This window comes from Symphodus melops (assembly GCF_947650265.1).
Source record: "Symphodus melops genome assembly, chromosome: 12".
In the NCBI taxonomy this organism is placed as follows: Eukaryota; Metazoa; Chordata; class Actinopteri; order Labriformes; family Labridae; genus Symphodus; species Symphodus melops.
In genome coordinates, this window is record NC_136702.1 from 22272247 (window position 1) to 22294800 (window position 22554).

At 41.4% G+C, this 22554-nt stretch overlaps 1 protein-coding gene across 6 annotated transcripts in view; it reads right to left on the reverse strand.

The window, feature by feature from the left end:
• tns1b (tensin 1b) overlaps positions 1-22554 on the reverse strand; it is a 167945-nt gene that overhangs the window by 22178 nt on the left and 123213 nt on the right. For 5 of the 6 annotated variants that reach the window (XM_079357019.1, XM_079357015.1, XM_079357020.1 and 2 more), the window contains 8 exons: positions 21105-21169; positions 19911-19994; positions 18342-18454; positions 18196-18256; positions 16804-16879; positions 13787-13916; positions 13552-13617; positions 13045-13161 (listed from right to left, as the gene is read on the reverse strand). In XM_079357019.1, coding sequence (XP_079213145.1) covers positions 13045-13161; positions 13552-13617; positions 13787-13916; positions 16804-16879; positions 18196-18256; positions 18342-18454; positions 19911-19994; positions 21105-21169 — 712 coding nt within the window. Of the gene's footprint in view, positions 1-13044; positions 13166-13549; positions 13618-13786; positions 13917-16803; positions 16880-18195; positions 18257-18341; positions 18455-19910; positions 19995-21104; positions 21170-22554 lie in introns of all 6 variants that reach the window. The other variant, XM_079357018.1, reaches the window with a different exon arrangement.

Below are 22554 nucleotides of genomic sequence, written 5' to 3' on the forward strand. Positions count from 1 at the left end.
ATGCCTAATGAAAACAAATGAGCAAATCACATTAAACTAGTGAAAACTCTGTCAAAACAAACAACTCCTCCACAGAAGGAGGTTTCCCTACCTGTGTTAGGATTGGACGACAGTACAGTCCCAATCAGAACAGCCCTCTGGATGGGACATTAGGGATAACAGCACGAGTTGAGTTTGGTTTGTGTTCCTTCTCCTTCCTCTCCTGAATAACTGTCCAGGCAGAGCGGGACAGCAACTGCTGCTGCTCGTTGTTCAGTGGCTCACACTATCCTGAAGGCTGTCCCTGCTGTGTATGCATATGTGGGAGGTCTATCACAACACCCTGTTTGACGGTATAACTGGGCGGAGAGGTATGAGAGGCTCTTGAAATACAGGATTTCATAGAATGACATCAGTCCCTTTAGGTTAGCTTCTCTGGAGCACTCATTTCCCTGGGACACAGTTTGTAATCAGCCTTTACAGCACAAATAAAAGCTATGATGCTTTACAAAAATACACTTCACAGATTGTCTACAAATTAATCCAGTTATTGACACTTTTTTTTTTAAATCAAACTGAACAATATAAAATGGCATCTGCAACACTTTTTCCATGCAGACATACACATACACGCAGTTGCCCCTCCTTAGCTTTAGCCCACTGGTGTTGAAAACACTCGTAATGGAAAGAGCTGCTTGGTCCAGCTACACTCATTTAACAAGCTCTCCTCTTAAAGCTAGAAAGCAAGGCAAAGACTCCACCCTGCTGCAGGCAGATGGAGAAAACAGAAAAGCTTAGCAAGTCAAAAATAGACCAATACATTGAATGGCTGCTGCTGACATGATGTGAGAATAAAAAGACAAGGTTCTTTGTCTTACGGGTAAATGCAAAAGATGAGAAATCATAACGTTGAAGATTTACAATAGTTGTTCAAATCAAATGAGTTTGATAAACAACTCTTCTCTTCTCGCCCCTCACTTTATTCTTACACTGGTGATGATGGCAGTGACTGGAACGAGGCTTGCTGGGCTGGTTTAGTCACCCTGTTAACATGCTCTTGGCTTCACGTTTGAGATGATGTGACTGACGAGCGATCCACAGAATCTCCATTTGTACAACATGAAATCCAATCCGTCACTTTACACTGTATGACACTTTTTTATAGCAAGCAGACTATTTATGTTGAGACTGCTTCTGTATTGAGTGTTATGTCTGCTGCTGTTTTTATTTGGTTTAAATGAATGTACGTAATCTTCTACAAATAACCTCTGACTGTGCCCTCACTGTGAGTGTGCGTGTGTGCGCGTGCATGTTGGCGTGTTACATACTCTCCAGGAGGTAGATGCTCTGTGATCCCAAGCACATCAGTCAGAAAAAGTTGTCTGTGATAGTGACTATAGGCTTTACAAATGATACACGAGCAGGGGAGTGGGATGCATCCTTGAACTGTCTGATGAGTTGAGTCACTACATCCTCTTTATTAGGGTAGAATGAAATTCTGGACAGAAACAGCAGACGTTTTGAAAGTGAACGGAGACACTGGTGAAAACTCCTTTTGATGAAAGCTTTTCTCTACAAAATAAAGATGTGGTTGGATGGTGCTGCCAGATATTTTGAGGTTCTGCAGACCAGATGGTGCAACCACATGACCTCTTGATCTTCACACTTTGAGCTCTGACCCCTGTGGCAATAGATCCCCCTTTACAGCGGAAATAGCATGTTCTTCCTCTAACTTAAATGGGCAAACACCATGTGCAACTCTGCCTGTCTGTCTGTCTGTCTGTCTGTCTGTCTGTCTGTGTGAATTCCATAAGTCTGGGATCCGTGTCTCCTGGCTAAAGGAGTATCATTGAAAAAGACGATGATGAAACGTTTTCGGAGACTGTCCCCTCCAGACGTGACTTCTAAAACCACGACTAGCCCAACAAGACAAGAGGGCAGAGTATTTTGCATTCAATAAACCCAAGAGAATAAAGGGCTGCAGTAGCTGTAGAATATAGTCTTACAGTTTGCAAGTATAGCCTGATGCCATATTTGGTCAGAGTTAATGGCTAAACTATTGATTTGGCAACAAAGGGCTGCCTTACTGTATGTGGGGGCTCAAGGACGGCTATTAAAGTAGCACTGCAGCCTTGTAAATGATCTGCACAAGAGGCTGTTCCATCTCCCAAATGGGATTGATTTGACTTGTGAACAACAGATAAGTGTAATGAAATAAAAGTCAACATTGAGATCACGGCACATACCCTAAACATTAAACAACACAAGTAACTCATTGCCTATGTTTAACAGGTTCTTCTGTTTTGATTATAAATGGTTTTAATGGCCAAACTTTGACGTTGACAAAACTGTGCGCCTGAAATAGAAACATGACACATTGCGCAATAATTTTCATTTCATACAACACTACTTTTATAACAGCTGAAGACACTGTAAAAGGCTAATGATGCCTATGCAAGATATTGTATTTTGGTAGAACTTGTTAAGACTAGAGCTGCAGCTATCGAATATTTTAGTAATCGAGTATTCTATCGAATATCCTGTCGATTAATCGAGTAATCTAATAAATCATACTTTTGCTTAATTAAGGTTTAACTCGTCTTGGGTCGTCCCTACAAACCTGCTTCTTTGCAGTTACCATGGAAACGCCTGCTTGTTACAGCCAACCACCTCTGCTCTACAGCTGCTGATGATGCTCACCATATTACTGACAGGGTCCCAAATTCAATTTCTGATTCACTGGTCAAGGTGGCAGGTAGATGAAAAATACAGGCCAAACACGTTTTAATGGCTGAAATAGCAAATACTGTTTTGTGTAGCCAACACATCTGTTACAGTACATTTAATTGAGAAAGCATTATGTTCTGTTGAATCAATCACAGAATCAATCATTATGTCAGATAAGGAAATTGAGAAACTTTAAATATATATTTGCTAAATTATTATTCCACAAACAAGTTCTGTCTTGATTTAGCTTTGAAGACATTAGACATTTCATATTATCAGCCTGTATATTGTTAAAAGTGTATCTCTGTCTGCTCCTGCAGCGCGTGCATTCAGCACGCTCACAGACTATGACAGAGACTGTGAGAGGACGTTGCTATCGTTACGTTAGCTGCAAACACGGAGAGAGTGAACGGAGAAAAGCCGACCGTTTGACCGGATCACGTGTTCCCGACTGGGTCGTCTGGATCACGGATCAACTGTGTGCTGACTAAAAGTTAAAAGGGGCGCGCCGCGCTCGCGTGTGTGTGTGTTAGCGCTGAGAGAGGAGCAGGTAGCTGCAGCTGCATTAAACGTGTTTTATACTCATACCAAAGTTTTGATGACGAAAAAAAAAAAAAAAACTTAACGAAGCCTCGAGGCAGCCAAAATTCCTCGATGAATTTTTGTAAACGAATTATTCGAGTTATTCGAGGAATCGTTTCAGCTCTAGTTGAGACACTAAAGCAGAGTTACCCCAGGATTTATAGTGCTCTATAACACAGTTTAGCTTTTGCCAACATTTAAAGTCCCAAAACACTTAGTGAAATGTAAGTACTGGAACTCGCTGCACTGCACCTCATTAAATATACATCAAAGATTAGTGAGAATCAATGTGTGAAAGTGCAAACTTTGTAGGACTGAGGAAACAAAGAACAGGATAATGGAGGATGCAGCCAGGAGAAGATTGATTACTATGACTTCATTACTTGCTGAAACTTAAATCCCTAAATTGTTGGAAATAAAAAACGTGTATCTGTGATATTTAAATCGAAAAAATATTTCTAAATGTATCAAGATTCTTGCATTAAAAGTCTTCACCATGAACTGTATCCTGCTTACCAAAATCAAAGGCAGTCATTGATATCCAACATTAATAGCATGTTTGACCATACAGAACATTGTTTGCTTTCAAATTAGCTATCAGCTCAGGAGAAGTCTTTAATGGATCCTGACAGTAGGGTTGCATGACGATCTTTTCAAGGGCCAAATGAGGAGAGCTGGATCGATCTATCTCAGTCTAAAAGGTAGGAGAAGCTTTGATGGGTTAATCCATGCTCGCTATGGTCTGGAAAAACTACATTTTTGCCTAAAGCCTTGATAGCTTCTGCAGATCCTCCTCAAAGCAACTCGTCATATCTTGCTCTTATCATCATCCTGGTAAATGCTTGAGACACAACCTGGTCTTGTTCCCAACCAGATACTTCCAGGTATTAGAGCTGTTCCCTGAATTGTTCTCAGTGTTTACACTGTCAAGAATCCTTTGAGTATTTTCAGAAGACCAAAAGTGACAGACCAAAGAAAGACAGAGCATGGAGGTCTTCTCTGGAATAGATTAGGTGCTGATTTTGTATTCTTTACGTTACATGAATAAGATTACCTTCACAGTAATAATAATTATTCACAGCCTTAATCAGTTTTCCAGACGTTTCTTCCCATTCATCCAAGATGGACGTAGACTGTTCTTTACCTACATTTCTCAAACTGCTAACTTAATGCTCAGTTGGCCAACACTGCCAATGGTCTCTTCTTTGCAAGCAAAACTTTGTTACCTAATTCCATCCCATCCATGCCATTGCCCCGAACAACCAGCTGGATTCCATTCAAAAGTGACAAGAGCTCATTCCCTGTCTCTGTGTTATAGGAACACATGAATAAGCCTAAAGCACATCGATAAGGGACTGCATTCGGTCGGAGACCTGAACCTTTTGACACCCTCTGCAATTCTAAAGCAACGTATAAAGATGCACAAATGAGAAAAATGACTGTTTTTGTCCCTTGATGTGCATTACTTCTTATGAAGTGAAGAATACACTGTTATGTAAAACAGAAAACCGGTGCAGGACTAGAGCTCTCTTTTAAAGCAAAGACAATAATGAAGAAGGAGAGGCAAGTGTTCCCTGCAGAGCCTAAATGAAAGCCTTTCAGCTGATCCTGAAAACATGGTCCTTGTTCCTTGTACTACTGTGCATCTCTTGTGTCCATCCCTCCCTTGACTCAGGAGGGGTCTATTTAGTAAGTTAAGTGATCCATATAGAGTTATGCCTTAGGTCAATAATGCACCCCTTTAGAGAGTGCCTCATAAAGGTAAGGGCTCGGGGTACAAGCTGTCATCTTAAATACAGCAAATACATAAAGCCTTCAATCAGCAGTTAGTATGTTAACATGCAGTTAGACAATACAAATATCTGTTTTGAATTTGTATAAGCCTGAACTGAAATAGTACTAAATTGAATTTATCAAAGACAGATAAAAACACCTAGATTATGTGGTTGGAATTCGATAAACTCTGAATCACCTCAATTGGACCCAAACTGGGCTAGGTGTTATGTGCACGCTCCACAGTCCCCCCAGCATAGCAGAAATCTGTTTTTATCTGCTTTCAGATATCACCATAAGCTAGAGGGATAGCGTACATCACATTTGGTCCAGAAGTAAAGTGTAGAAAATGTATGAAGTGCACAGAGCTATAAAGTTGTCCATGTTTCACTTATCGACATACAACCACCACTTTGCCGTTTACAAACGTGTTAGCAAGGCCAACCAGAAGGTCCCATCGTAGCTAGCTAAAAGGAGGAATATCACCAACTACTGTAGCAGAATGAACATTTTTCCTGTCAATAAATTGATTCTTCAGCGGTGGGACAAGCTCAGTATTCAAATGAAATCACAGACGTAACTATGAATTTAAACATACTGCTTGTGAAAGGTGTGTAAGACACAGTTGCAGGTAGCTAGGTTAGGCCTAGATACTGGGACCTTTTGATCAGGGTCCTTCTAGTGCATGGCAATAGCATTAATACTGGATTAAAGATAGATTAAGTGCAGATCATGTGAGAAGCACTCGTGGCATTATTAATAATGTCCTGGCTTTTCTGTGGCATTTATATCCAGATCAGCTGTGTCAAGATGACTGGAGAAAAAGAAAGAAGGATACAGAAAGTCTGGAAAACAGCTGGACTAAAGCTGCATGCAAGAGGAGCTAACAGAAGTCTCATTCATTCCCACACATTATGAACAGCAGATAATTAGCACTCTTTCCCCGAGGATTATCCATGGATTGCACAGATCTCTACGACACCTAAGCCTTAGCAGTGCACAAATTCATGCACACCACACATTTTCCTGGATGCAATTCAACTTGAAGGACCGAATGTGATGGGAGTGCAAACCAGCTAAAAAAGTCTGTGTCTGAAAAGCTCTATTTTTGGTGTAGCACAAAAACACGTCATGGTCAGTAGCTGTCGCCTGGCAAAAAAACCCCTGAGCCCCCACAGCCAGGGTGCAAACAGGGATACTCCACAACACAAGGCACTTGTTCTCTCTTTGTGACCTATACAGTCTTTCCAGAAGGCCTTTATTTTACTGTCTTGGCTGTTATGCAATCAGAGCTGTGCAAAGAATCAAAGCAGACTAATCCTCCCAAAAGCCTAAAAGCAGACTGAGGGATTGATAGCATGGAAGCCTGTTGACATTACAAAGGACCAGACGTTTCACCTCTGCATTGTTTTGGAGCAATGCCATAGGTTGATAGGTCTACTTTTCAATGTGAACATATTATTTAGTAAGTTGGCTTTAGCATCAGAGGGATGGTTGTCAGAATAGGCTGAAACAGATCACAATACTCAAACCAGGAGGCATCAAGAGGTGGACAACTGCATTCAGAGCTCTAATGTCTACAATGATTTTTAATTTACACAGACACTGAGAAGCTCATCTCATTTATTCATGAAAAATGCTCATCTAGAACAATACGTCTCCAATGAAAACATCTGCAGAGTGGCTCAACAGAGAACCCAACCATCAACTGTGGGATGAAGTCCTTGTTTTCCTGCTGAAGGCTCCATGAGAAACCAGTTGAATCTAGATCAAGTAAACTCCTTACCACTCCTGACCTTGAGGTAGGAGGCAATGCAAAAGAGTTTCTAGGTATCTGATAGTTTTAACGATCTGACAACAAATGTAGGTCCTCTTATAACAAACGACTTAAGGACCAAAAGCAAGGTTTGTGTTTGAGAGCTTGTGCATGGAAAGGTCAGGATATCTACTAACAGTTAAAAAGGAGTTGCTTCAAGACAGGGTTTATCGGCTCCAAGCTAAAAAGGGCAAACATGCCCATTCAAAGTAGACTACTAAACAGTAAATGCTTAAATAGTGATTTGAACACATCAGCGGATAAGTGCTATAATAATAAGTGTGTGACAACATCCCAGAAATAAGGATAGGAAAATAGAACTAGGGATTAATAGATGTAGCTGTTAACATTGCCAGCAGACTTGAGTTAAAGAGCAGTATAGTCTCACATGGCTGTTCCTGGTTCATCACTTCTGAGGACTGGTTTGTTGGTGTGTAATGGTGTGGGACTTTGGTGTTTCTTGGATCCAGCGCAACACAAATAAGACAAACAAACTCCCCGGTTAAGGCAGTGTTAGAACAGCAACACATTCACCCTGCTCCAGTACATGCAGGATTTTGTCTTTGCAGTCAACGAGCCTTGACTTTAACGATGTTACAAAACTTCCCGATACTACTATACTATATCCTTATGGTGTGCATTATTTCTGTTGTGTTGTCAGACACTTTTATAGCAGTGTAACAGGTGTCTTTCAGAGGATGTATCCTGACTCGGCTTCTAATCTGCTGCTGTCTGCTAGATTCATCTACAGCAACAATTCCTAAACTTCTAGTTCCTTTTGGTCACTTTGACACCAAGATATCAAATGGGGTCCTGGTTTAAAAACACACAAATCCCCTTTTAACTTTCATATACATTTGAATTACATAATAGAAATAATGACTCAAATGATTTTTGATATTTCACTGTGGACAACTTGTTTTCTATTCTAAGCTATTCTCGGGCTGTTTTGCTGCCTCAACCTTTATCTCCATAAAGATTGAGTAACCTCTCCTGACCCCACCCCTGTCTGTAACCCAGCAGGCAACACAAACGCAGACTAAAATTTGACTGGACTCATTTGATCCCTGTTCTCTGATTGAAGAATGCAGCAAACAAACAGTCTGTGCCCAGCAGGACAGACACAGTCAGCTCCTCCCTTCTGTTGAATTGAGGCTGGGGACATCGCCATCTCATTCTGACTAATGTGTAAGGGATGAAATAAGGAAGCACAAACCTCCTGGTGAGAGGAGGAAAAACAATACAAAGACAGACACACACACAAACACAAAGGATAAAGAGCACACACATCTGGGCTCCCTCTTATTCACAAAGGCAAATGCTTATTGGACTTTGGATATTCCGTTAATGTCGTCACAAAAAAACTTACGAAGAAAAAACCAGGAGGCTTCTTAGGTTGCTAATAATTCAAATAGAAAATCTGTATCCATACTTAAATAAAATACAGTTGTTTTTTTTGTTTTTTTAACATTAAAGCTGAATGCTTGCAGAACAGACAGCTGAACACAGTTAAACCATGAAGTGAAGTGAGTTTGGATTTGCACACCTGTCCCAGATCTGAGCAGGGATACAACACTGTCATTCCCTACAGGATTAATGGACAAAATGACAACAAAAGAGCCGAGCCTGTTGAGTCTGATCTGAGTAACTTTGAACAGACGACATGTCTGCAGTGTGCCTCAATGTTTCATGATTACTGCATCAAAACATTTGTAAAAGATTAACCTTGAAGGATTAGCGTATATAAGATTGGTTGCTACACCTGATGTCAATAATTAAGTTGGTACATGAGCAGATCAAGTTAATCCCCACATGCACAGTCCTGAGAGTGTTACTCACATGTTAAAGACGTCAGCTGTGACAACTTTTCTCTCCAGCGATTAAACGACCAGTGGAGGACAGACCGGACACATGTTCTTCAGTAGATAAAAGCAGGCTATCACAACCCCTCTGAACATTGAGCCACCATGTAACTCTCACAAACAGTCCGTCTGTGCAGAACGGCAGCATGCACAAACCCACAGTGACATTCTCTGTCACTCCTCCTCCTGTGAATCTGTGCACAAAAGAGCTTCACAGTCCAGCGGAAGAGTCTGACTTTAACTCCTCAGACTCCTCAGAGGAGAGAGAGAGGAGTCTTTCAGAACGCCAAGTGGGAGTTTAAGGACAAATGAAGAATGATTGAGATTTACCGGAGCCAAAGTTTAGAACTAAAACAAATTAAAAACACAGACTGTACCTGAGTAAAATGCTTTCATACAAAAACACATCTTTATCTGAATGAACAGGGTCTGTATACAAACATTTCTACAACAAAATGACTTTGGGTGTATCTGAGATTAAAGGGGGGGCAGCGACAGCGACCGTAAAGAGCCCTGAAGTCCCTCTTTGAACAGAACGGTCACGTGCACCTGTCATGACCATCACATCAATTAAGCATCCAGACATTTTAAATGTGGGGGCAATGCAAGCTTTTGTCAGTAGCCTAGTGGTTATGGGGTGCGCCCCATGTACAGAGCTATAGTTCTCATTGCAGTGCCGAATCCAGCCATTGGACATTTTCTGCATGCCATCTCGCACTCATGGCTAAAAAAACATCTGCTACAAGTGAACCCTTTACGCGTCTATTGCTCTGACATACTATTTTGTTGATGACGTTGTAAAAAAGAATACCCATAATACTCAACTAAGTTGTTTCAAAGTTTGCCCTTTTCTCACCCTCACTCCCGTCTCCGCTCAGCTTTCCAGATGTGCGTTTGCTTGGCCAGCTGAGTTCATCACTGGGACTGAATGTAAACACAAACACCAGGGTCTGTCATTCTGCAAATCACCGTCAACATGAGCTGATAGGATTCAAAACATTTCACTGACTGAACTCGAGCTTCACTTCTTCCTTCACTCCACAGTTTGATTTCACGTGTTAAGCCTCAACATCACAGCACCGGCATGTCGCAGGGTCACGTGAAAAACTTTCAATATAGTCTGAGACACTTGATGCATAAAAGTGAATCTTCAAAAGAAAATGTTCATGTATGTTAGTTACTAACCATCAATCCCAAAAGGCATCAAACCAAGCCTCCTGCATTCATAAAGCCATTTGTAGTCATGTCATGGACTGTGACAGAAGGCTCTGGACTAGTCAAGACAGAAGTGAGGCAAAATTAACTTGTGGTACTATCACTTTGCAGAAACAGGTCATAAGGGACAAGAGCGTCCTTGTTTATGACTTATTTTGATCTGCTCATGAGACATGTACACTTTCTAAATCCATATTCATTGTGTTCATGGTTTATTGTGCAAGTGTGATGTTTAGGACTTTTTCTTGCTGTGTTTATGAAAGGTGCAGGCGCGACAAGAATTCCTGAGCTGAAACTCCCCCACAGCAGCTGTAGCTGTTTTCTGTGAAATAAACACAATGAACATCGACATCAATCTTTGGAAACCAGCGACCACATAGACGAGACTTACCCAATGTTGATCCCAGCAAAACATTGGCAGTGTAATTTAAGCGTCATGCAATGCCTCGATAAGAGGAGAGGGCAGAAAAGTTGTCGTAAGTTGAGCTCTTTCCTAAGAAAAGCAGCCGCGATGCTGACAACCCAACAACAACCATGGCTTTTGTTTGCTAACACTTGTGAAGATATACATCCTCTCGGCTCTAAAAGCCTCTCTGTGAGAGGAGCTGATCGCCCTTTCAGCACTAACGAGTGTGAAGCCAAATGATAGATAGACTCCAGTTTCCTGGAAACCCCTTTCTCTCTAGTTTGTGTGCGAGAGAAGCATGTTTTACTGTTCTTTTAAGTACTATCTCCAAGCTACGCCCGTTTAACTGCATTGTGAGAATGAAGACATGTCGCAAAAGGATATTTATGAGTATCCTCTAAGTCCTATCAAGAAATAAGAGGAGCAATTAGAAGCTTGGGATTGTTTTTGAGCGCACCTTCACGCATGTGCTCTGCGTCTCTGCTCCTGTCTAAAGGTGAAAGTGTTTTCATTTCTGTGAGTCTAATGAAGCCTGGACCGCAGTGTCACCATCATATGACTGAACATAGCAGACGGCTTGGACTGGGCTGGACTTCAGATAAATAAACACACACCTCGTCTGACACAGAATGAGAGGAGAGCGGTTCTATTTTCGAAAAGCCTATTTCAAGCCGAGTGTGGGGTACACACTTTATGGGCAGTGATAAAAGGTAGCCAAGTAACCTCTGACCTTTTGGCTATCTGAGGGACCAATGAGCGCACTAAGGGGAGACGGAGGGACTTTAAATATCCAGCAAGAATCAGGGTCAGGGTTAGTCAAAATAATAAAAATAAAGAAAAAAATAATAAAATGTGATATGGCTATTTGACCAGAATAAACATCTGAATACATCCCATAAAGTCACAGTTGTGCATGTTGCATCCCTCACAAGAAGTGGTGAAGAAGGTAAAACCACCACTGACCACATCTTTAAAGAGACTCTTAAACATCCCCTTTGTCGTGGTCTGACCAATTAGAGTGCTTCGATTCACTCTCATTCATTGACACAAAGAACTACATGCACGGTTCTAATTATCCATGCAAATGTACTAGCAAGCAGCTCATCTTCATGTTAGCATCCTGAGCTAAAGACAACCCCCCCCAATAGACACCACGTCCTCTGGAGGTGCTGAACAAAACCTAAACCACTGCACCCCTCCACGTCCTAGAACGCAAAAATCAAAGTGGGACTTTGCAGAATTAAATCTACACACAGTAACAGTACGTCGTAATCCACAGTTGTACAGCACTGACCAGACCATATTACCCTCTCTTTAACAGCGATATATGTACTATATAATCTGTCTGTATCATCTGAACTGATATCCTGTATCTGGGACACGCGTACAGTTATTCCAGCTATCATAAAAACAAACGGGCCATTTCTGTCCCTTAAAGTCAAAACAACCCGGCCCGTCTGCCACCACTGAGGGCGTAGTATAGCTTCCTTTTTTGGGTGGCAGAGAAAACAGCACTTTGGTCACAGAGTGACCACCGCTCCCTCCACAGGAAGGCTCTGTCCATGCCTGTGGCTCCACCCAGGAATGTCTCGCGTTGCACTCGGGTCCCACGGGGCCTCTGGCTTCTCGGCGGCCATAATCCCACCACAATTGAATTATCTCTTTCTTTTCCAAATATGATTTACCACCTCCATCCAGGACAGCAGGAAACCTCGTAATGCTGATTTGGGTGAAGTTAGATTCTTGCACGAGGCGAAACAACACTTTTGGCCACAATGTGATCCAAACAATACAGAACAAATGAAAAAAGCTCAAGCGTGTATTCTGCTACCCTGCGTCTTTTCTCGTGATCCATTCGGTACGTGTTTAACTCGTATGTGACTTCAGTTTGACCCTGTCGTGTGAGACCTGTAAAGAGTAGAAACTGTGAAAGAAGTCTTTAAACTCCATTAGGAGGCAGGATGGATCTTTCCTCGGCGTCACGCAGAAACACAACAACAGCTTTGTTACCGAGGTCAGAGTGGTTACACAATGTTCATGTGTGTGTTTGAGGGAGAAGCTAAAATAGAATCACAACTTGTGTTCAGCACATCCACAGACGTGTACTGTTTACAAAACATTCATCTAAAGTGAATGCAGAGGGTGACACATAATCTGCTCACTGACAGCTGAGGAAGAGCACTAATGAAAACGTTTGGACCAAAATGACAAAATGTTGAAGTAATGCAGAGCTAATGGCTCACATGCAGAAACGTTCATTCAATTTGTGGTTCATTTTTTTATGATGTACTTCCTCAAATGAAGTTACAAACACAAGTTCTCAAGAAATGATTGCACATAAGTGGCCATAAGGAGCATGGCTGTAAAGAGCGGGTGTAGTTAACACCTTGTTAACTGTACTACACGCAAGAGGTCTGTAAGGACGTGTGTGTGTGTGTGTGTGTGTGTGTTAGGATATGTATATTCATTATGAATCACAGTGAGCGTGCTGCAAGGTCAACAACTCTGAATCCGTCTCCTTCTTCTGTCACAGTCTGAAAGCTGATCACTGAGATGACCCTTCAGGTCACATGTTAGAAAGTTTGGACTCTTGCAGTCTATGTGTGTCAAGCTTTGCTCATTGTACCAAAGATGGAACCTGCACAGTCATTGCACAATGCCATCTGTAATCCAGCTCCACTTACCGTCTGTGTTGTCCTCACAACTCTGATTAAAGTTTTCATACGAGTCCCAGCGGATCAGGGAGTCCTGTGTGTTGTAGTCAACCGAGACGCTCGGCCCGTTTTCCAGGTGGTCCACACCTTGACCAGAAGTACGAAAAGATGGAGCAGACAACGTGAATGTCACGAGATCACAAAGCCCACTCACAGAGTTTAAAGAAGAATGGACTTCAAATTCACTTTAAAATGACTCGTTTAAATGGATTATTTTCATCTCTATGACTAAATTCAATTTATGACTCATTGGCTTAATTCAATAAACAACAACAAACCCACAATACAAAAAATATTCAATATTACAGCTGAGCTGGCTAAGACCTGTACCAGCAGCAGTGCTCCTGCTTACACTCATGACTCTCCCTCCTTCATGATTCAGTTTGTCATTTAGAGTTGTTTTATGTGTGAACGTGAAATAAACTGGTGAGAAAAGTCCTTCTCTACACTGAGGACAGCAGACTCAATGATTCTTACCATGTATTTTCTCTGGTCCAAAGGAGAAAACAAACTCCACCTTTCCATATTCTGGAAATCTGTCGTCTGCACACAGAAAATAACGAGACATTATTAAGAGCACATCATCGATAACTGCTCGATCCTTTCAGTAGAAAACATAAAGCAGTAAAGGTAACAAAAAGAGAATCCTTTGAGTCACATTTGACTCATTTTCTACTCAGTGTAGAAAGTTAGAAAAGTCCTAAATTCTTACCCTTGAATGTCTCATCGAGCTCGTTCTTCCCAAACACTATTCCCAGGTCATGAACAGCACAGGTGTGAAACTGCACCCTGAATATCACGTCTCTGCAGGGGCTGCGGTAACGCTTGTGGTAGCACTTTAGCTGGAGGGAGAAAAGAGATGCGATTAAACCAGAGACATGTACAGTACGTACAGCAGACTCTTCAGAATCAATTCACTTTTCAGGATGGGATTTTTTTATGCTGTTTGTTTTCTGTTTTCGACAATCAAGTAACATGAAACTGGAAGTGTATGTGTTAGTAGGGCTATCAGGATTAACTACAGTAGGTCATCCTGATGTAGTCTGAAGTGAAAGCAATTCAATACAATTCAATACTTCATTGTCCCCATGGGGGAAATTTGTTCTCACAGCTTTGCACGGTTGATGCACAACACGATTCATCTCATGATATTTTGTCCCTTTAGGCGCACTGTAGTTCAGCCTCCTCAGTGTCTCCCTGTAGTCACAGTGATGTAAAATAACGGCCCTGCTGCTCTTCTCATTTCACTTTAACAAACTCTAAGTTACTTTTTTTTTTCAAAAAAAGCTTTGAGTTGATGCCGCAGCATGTGATCTACAAAAAGGTCCTTACGTTTTATTTTTTAAAAGGGACAATGGAATTTTCATGTGATTATCTATAATAGTTTGAAAGGCATGGTTTTTTTTTTACTTGTATTATTGAGGGTAATATGTCTTTAATGCCGATGCACTTTAAGTATGAAGTGAACATAATTGTCAGTCTGAGCCAGAGACATGCCAGCTTGATTGAGTGCTCCCTGTTTCGAACTCAGAGCAACAAAAGAGCTTTCTTATATATGTGTTTTACATGTATATCTCCCTGGTCATGGAAAGCCTCTCCACATGCATTATTCTCTCAACACAAACAGCTTTAAGAGCAACACTTAAACTCCACACAGGAAAAGCTCCTCTCCCCCTCCCGCTGTGTCCCCAATGGGCAGCCTGGACCTGTTAGTGTTTTACAAGGACCTCACATTTACAGGTACTGGAGGAATATTGACCCGAGCTCAGTCTGAAGCTGACAAACGGATGCTGGAAAGAGTCAAAAGTTAGGAACTGAAAAGCATCCTATATTCTGTTAAAGTCAAAGCGAACGTTGTTAAGGCAACAGAAACACTTCTTTTGACATATGTCTGTGGATTTAACCACAAAGCATTGACCAAATCTTTATTTAAATGTGACTTTTAAGGAATGTGGGACTGACTTGCTTTCCACCTAAACCCATTTTCTACTTGTGGGGGCCGAGTAAGACGGAAACATATAAGGTCCTGAAATCCAAACAAGCAAATAAAGGACTGAGAGTGAGAGGGAGGCGAAGCAGAATATCCAGTGGCTTAGAGCAGCTTTCTGGGATGAGGAGAACCTCCCACAGAGGGGTCCGTTACATGAGGAAAAACACAACTGGCAAGCCAAGTATGTGAAACAAAAAACTGAAGATGTAAAAACAGTAATTTTTAAGATTACAAGTTGCCTTCGTAGGTGTGACGTGTTTTCAGCTGAGATCCCTTCATGAGAAACAAATCATCTCGAGACAGCTGGGAAATTAACTTGGTGCTGACATTGCCAGGAGTTGGATGACACTACCGTTAGCCAGCTGTCCGTTAGCTTAGCACAAAAACAAGTGGGAAATGACTAGCCTGGCTTTGTTTAAATATAAAAATGTGTTAACATGAGGGCTTTATAAAGGGCTTGAAAGAATCTTTTTTTTACCTTGGTTAGAGGCCGAACTGATTAGTCCTGGTATTGCCTTTGTTTTTGCTCGTCTCAGTTTACTTTCCTTTGGCTTCAGCTTCATATTTACAGTAAAGACATGAAAGCAGCATTGATCTCCTCAAAGCAAATTGACCAAAATCTTGAGCTATTCCTTTCAAGTTTCCAACTTTTTGCTTATTTGTTAATGTTTATTTTTCTTATTTAATTAACTAAACAAGACAAAACCAGATTTTCCTTTGTGATCTAATAAAACTTTAATTACCGCAGTTAGAAAACCCAAAACTTAGAGGAACAGTTTTTTACTGCCTGGACACACCCCTTGCTGACTATCTCTTTGTCATTAAGGCCACATCTTTGTCTTGTCTGCAAAATAACGAGCTTCAGCTGCCACGGCTTATTCTGATGATGCAGTCAACAGAATCCATTAGTGGTCTTAAATAAAGGATGAGATGCAGTATACTGTAAGTTCAGCTCTGAAAGGGCAAAAACAGAACGGCCTTGAGCGCAGCTTAAGTGCTCCTGAGGAATTCTCTGCACTGAAATGATGAGCCCCGAGGACATCTCATGGATAACATGATGGCCTAAATGACAGTGCACTTCTTCAACAGATGATCATTAAGGCCTGTTTTGCACATGTACGCCTGAATGAAGAATATCTGTTAAAAAGAAAAGAAAAAAAAAACATCCATCTCACACGCAGCTCACTTGAACCGGTGATGTTAAACTAGTATCCTGTGTATTAGAGACGCTGTTGGACAGGAAGAACACGGCCGTTTTGACGTCATAGTTTCCAGAAAACATATTGTGTGCTAATGAGGGTCTATAAACCTGAGGTATAGGACCATGTCCAACTGTCTTCCCCCAGGATTTTACAGCCCTCATTCTTCTATGAATGGATCCTATAAACTGCTGCAGCACATGCGATCGGTACACACAGGATTCCCTTATTACTAATAAACTATTAAAAAAAAACAAAAACATATGCAGTCTGTGCATTTCTGCAGCTGTTTTCATTGGCAGGGTAATGCTAATTGTCATTTAACATCCATTTATTTTTCCTCCTCTTTGCTAGATGTAAAATACTGGAAAAATAAAGACAATAAACTTTGTCCATTCTTGGCTTCACACTTCAGAGTTCACTCGTTGACACAACAATAAAAAATGTTCCCCAGCTGCGTCTCTATAATTCTTGTTTCCAGGTTGAAATGTACAGATGTGACATCATGTTTAGATCTCACACATATGCTACTGTTCTTACCAGGATGTCCCCTTTCAGGAGAAGTCCAGGTTCAATGGTGATGCAGATGCTGGTCTGGCTGTCACCCTGGACATTACTGCAATAGAAGAAAAAAGAAAAAGCATGTTAGACAACAAACCCGCCTCCATCATCACTGCAGTTTAAATCATCACTGTAAAGTCAAGATTGTCTGGGAATAACAATGTGCACATGATCACTATCTACCAACCATTCCCGCATTTAGCGTCACAAAGCGTCACCACAGTGCAGTGCGGAGCTAATTTTGGGTATTAGTGTCACCATGATTGTGTAAGTGGGGGAGTCAGATCAAAGGCTGCAGAGTGCTAATGGATATCATGTGAGAGAAAGTGAGGAGGAGGGTGGGCTTTAAGGGGTTTGACAGTCTGGAAGTCTACCACATGAGACTGCTTCACACATAGTTATTGTTCATGCTGTCGATGTGTTTATAGAATCGACACCGTTGTAAAGATGAATGATAAATTAACAGATCAACTGGAGCGCGCTCGGCTGCACACAGTAGTACATTTTCAAACAAAGAGAAAATACATCCTGGGGCTCAGGACTGTGGAGCTTAAAGCTCCCATGATCACTCCCATGAAACCCTGCAAGCCTAGCGGTCATCTTATTGTCTCTTATTGTTTTGATTGACATCCTCTAAGTTTACGATATTGTTCTGACATATCAAAGAGCTTTTTGTGATTTTAAAAAGGGGTGCTTGTTTGTCTGTAGCTCGACAGAGTTCAGCTCAGTCTTTTGTTTTCTGCTTCACAAACTCCTCGCTCTCTGACAGTATGTTGATAATGGATGATACATTCTAAAATCTATTGCAACAAATTGGATGCGTCAGTCTATGGAAGTCTGACCTTTGTATAGATGTTTTTCCAATAATAGGCATAGTTTCTGTTTCTCAAAGACTAACCATAGTAACCTATTTCTATGTTTTATATGCCTGCCATGTAAATACATCTCCCCTCTCCTCTCACTTCACCTCAGCCCAAAACAACAGCAGTAAAGCACAGAATCCATTATTTCCTGCCTTACCCTGAGAACCAGCGGGGTCCTCTGACAGGAAACCCTCGCGGGCGTCCAAACAGATGCCTGTCTGCTTGTTTCATTGGCTCTCGGGTCACAAATAATAACAGAGGTGATTGAAGGATCTACAGTGGGGAAACAAGAGCCTCGAGCTGGGGAGGCTAGCTAAATACAATAATGTGAGGCAAGCACAGAGAGGGAAATGGCACGAGGGACAATGTGTGTGTATATTGGGGGGCAGGAGAGGGAAGGGAGAGGCTATAAAGGAAAATCAGGCTTTTTTATTATTGAGCCATTACGAGCTTGCTATCCCTGGAATCTTGTAAAAGCGTTGGAGTGTGAGCATGCTTTCAGACTTACTAGATCCCAGATGTGTACACGGGCTGCATGGCCTGGTAGATTTTGAGAAAAGGACGACAACCTGGAAGGGGAGATTGTAAAGTAAGTCATTTGAAGATGACAATAAAGAGAGGAGGAGTGAGTTCATTGGTGTGGATGACACTCGCCTCCTTTGGACTCAAAGTTGGGGATGCCGTGCATGATGACGTGGTGGAGGAACAGGGGTTTGTTGTTGATCTTGATGTGCCCGGAGAGCAGACCGCTGAAGTACTCCACATACCTGAGCAGAGGAGAGAAGACGTGAATAATGTTCCTGCCAAACTCTATCACGATACCTTTTTGTTTGACGACAAAGGGATCAACTTCAAATCCTGTGTTCGTCACAACAAAGAGATGCAATCGCGTCTTTGACCTCAAATGAAAACAAATGACTGTTCTCAGCTCGTCAGCCCTGATGTACGAGTCAGCCCAACTCCTTGTTTGATTTCAAACCGAATGAATGTATGATTTTAAAGCAGCACTAAATACTTTTTGTTGCCCTGATGTTTGACAGGGTTGAAAGTAGCCGAAAAACCACAGAAAAAATAACCACTCCACCAGGCAATCCCCGCCAGATCTTTTGTTCCTGTTAGCCTCCAATCATTGTTTTAGTTTGTCTGCCATTAAACCCTTCACACTTTTATTTCATTCTGATTTAAGAAACAGCCGGCTGCTTTTCACTAAAACTCTTCTAAACACAGCTTAATCAGAATCTGAATGAGCTTTATTAGCCGAGTATGTGGACTCACATAAGGACTCTCTGAATCAAGTTTACAGGACTTTCAATGAACGGACTCTAATGCACAGTCAGTGCAGGGATCAGGAGTGCAAAAAGACATAAATATAACACTGCTGTGGTAATGCTTTAATTACATCTATATTATTTTTATAAATAGATTTAACCTCTACAATGAACATGATCAGTCCTCCTTGTTTCATCATCAATATTAGACTGATCAATCGATTCTCACACTTTGCTGTTACTGCTCCTATAACACATTATTTTATCATAACTACTGACTTTTAATCTTTAATTCTTACTGTATTCACTGTTCTTGTTTCTCTGTTTGTCTCCCTCTGACCCACTTTCAGGTGTTTGTTTATCATGAGTCTGGATCTCGACACCTGTGTTTCAGTGTGTCACTGCGACCTGAAATGCTTCTAGGCCAGTGAATTAAAAGCCTTTTATATTTTTCTAACCATCCTGAGTGCCTGGATCTCGATTATTCACACCTATGTTTTCCTTCACTTTTTTTTAGTCTGGTTCTGACTCAGATCTTTGCCTCTTAAAGGAAGCTTTTGTTTTTGATAAATGTCTTACTGCTTATGATGGATTCATGTTGGGTCTTTGTAGATAATGTGACAAAGAGTGAGGTCTTTTATCTGCTCTTTTTGGAGCTTATCTTGACATAACATTTCATTATAAATTGGCGCTATACAAATAAACAGTGATAGAGAGATGGGTGGTACAAAATAAAAGAGTTGGCAGAGAGCAAAACTAATGAATGATACAGCTTGTCCTTTTTTCTACTAAACATCTAAACATATAACTGTAACTGTGTCTTTAAGTTGGTTTGTTGCACCTCGATGGCTAATAATATCTTCAAACACAACTTGACAGACGGACACATCTTTGTGAGGAAGTTCACTTTGGGGTCATCCTCCAACTATAAACAAACGAGTGAGTGAAGACCGACCTTTTCTGCGATGGCTGGCCCACAGGAAGCACTTTGTCTTCATAGAAACGCTTCATGGCGAACCTGTCCAGAGCCTGGTCAGCACTGCGTAACAACAGAGACATCTGATAAGTACACACAGTAAAGACCTCTGCACAGTAAGCCATGCATGCAAAGTACTTCAGGTGTATAATATAAGCCTGTTTACGGATATCTACGGTGGTGGGAGCACACGACTTCACACTATTTCAAATAACTTTCCCAGATGGCAGCTGTCACAGTGCGCTCAGGTTGTAGCTGTTTCACTTCTACTTTAGTTCTCAGAATGATTCCAGGCCAGCTTTAAATTGACTTGTGGGATAATGGGATTATAGAGAAATCTAATACTGTAGCAGGGAAGAGATTGTGTTCAATGTGTTCATGGTCGGTCAGTGTTCTGAAAGTAACAACAGCGAGTCATGCGCTCCTCTGATTATCTAACACTTTACATCGTCTTCTATTTTGGCACATCTAAATCAATTCCAGTGAAAATCCCCCAAAAAACAGGGGTTGGCACCTATCACTTGAGTCTCATGATCCGGTCGCTACGTTAGCTAACTTGTTGCTTTCTGCTCATAATTATCATATCAAAAAGATTACCTTGAAAATATCCAAATTTAAAGCTTTGTTATCCGGTCTCATGCCTCAGCCCCCCTCCTGTTTATCAGACCTCGGCCTGTTACATATGTGGCTCTCAGTCCTGTAATAAACAATGCTGCTTTATCTTGCACTTCCCCAAAATATGTCTCCTCCATCTGCCTTTTTTCTCTTTTTTTAATTTCCCCTCTGTTATGGGAAAATCTTTCCTCTCTCCCGCTCTGCTTTTCTTTCTTCTCTCCTAAATGGTGCCATCAGTAACGCATGAAGACAGCTGACTTCCTCCTACATACTGTGAGATATAATAAAGATCGGGTATCTTGTAGGGTCAGTATTTCTAGGTATATTTTCTACAACTATTACGACATGGTATGTTTAAACTACTTCAACCTACAGTGTTCATCTGATCTAACTCAGCAGCTAAATCCAGACGAGGAAAAGAATAACCTGAAATAAACTGGACTGACTTTTCTGATTACAAGATATGATAAGGAGGATGGGGGCGCTCTCATTCTTCTATTCCAAAACATTTAGTGTCCCATGAACTCTCTCCAGCTCCAGATGTGATCGTACACCTACCTGGCAGATATGTTGCTGTAATGCATGTAGGCCGCCACCACCACTCCAGTCCTGCCCCTGTTGCCCTGAAAAGACAGAAATCACAAGTTGTTTATTTAAAATGTAGGCCAGACATTCATAAAACAACCTGCAATACATCATAATTTGATTTTAAACACAGATTCAAGAGAAGTGAAGTCACTCAAACAAAATCACTAAAGCTACTGTAAAATGTGATATCCAGTAAATGTTGAACTTTAGCACTAAAACAAAGCTGTCCCTTCAGAGTGCTGCTTCCCCTCCCCACATATGCAGCACAAACTTGATTTGAATTCTTTAAGTAAACCAAACTAGTGTTTTCTTTAGCTTAAAAAGTCTCTTGGCTCTCCTTGTATTGAACTCTCGCAAAGAAACTCCACTGTTATGCCTCTACTGGGAGCAAACCCTGAGTGGGCGGGGCCTTCTCTGTCCCACTGTGCGGTGGAAGGGCTGGTGGTTGGATAAGGAGGGAATCATGTGAATGAAAGTGAAAGGATTCGTATGAACACAGCGCTCAGAACAACAAGCCCAGAGGGAGTTTGACTTCACTTCTTCTTCGTCACCACTCGCTAACACAAAACACCTTTTATCGTCCAAGTTTAAGAGCTATCAGGAATGGACCACAAACATCCTTTTATTTTTTTAAAAAATTAAACTCTGATTAATATGGAACTATATCTGTATTAATCTGATTAAATAAAACTTAAAGATTTTTTTAACCATCTGTCAATGTTTCAAACGAGGGTCACTGTGGGAATAAGAGTGTTCCACGTTATAAATATCGCGGCCTCTTAAACAGCGTGAAGCCCCGTGGAAGTGATTTGTTGATATGAGGAAACCTGACACGGCTTGCTTCCTTAGTGACCGACCGCAACCTCCAAACCCACACTCTCATCACCAGCATTACTCAACTCGCTGAAAAATAACCCCCCCGTTGCCATGGCAGCCGACTTGTTTGTAACCTCCCTGTGGGAATGTCCTGGAATGAGGCACACAGCTCGAGGAGCCCACGGCTAATTCGCAAGTTGCACAACACAATCAGACACACAGAGGGGTTAACGTGAAAATGATTAGCTATTACATCTGGGACTTTGGCCTAGCGGTTGGATTTGGATCTACTTTTTATGGGTTGTGTCGGCATACTGAGGAGCCAGATGAGCGTGGTTTGCCACAAGAGGATAATATTATGCAAGTAAATTTAAGCAACAACACGAAAATATTGGTCAATTCCGTTTTTATGGTATTGTTAAAGGTTAAAGGATGCCTGACCCACCTTATTTGTATTTTCCTAACCCTCATCTAGCACAACCCAAACGTGCACAAAGAGACACACAAACACCCCACCCTGACTGTCGTCCTTCTCTTAAAGAGGGCGTCATTACTGACACAACAAACAGCTGCAGCCTCGGGGAGAGGAGGAGGAGGTTCTGAC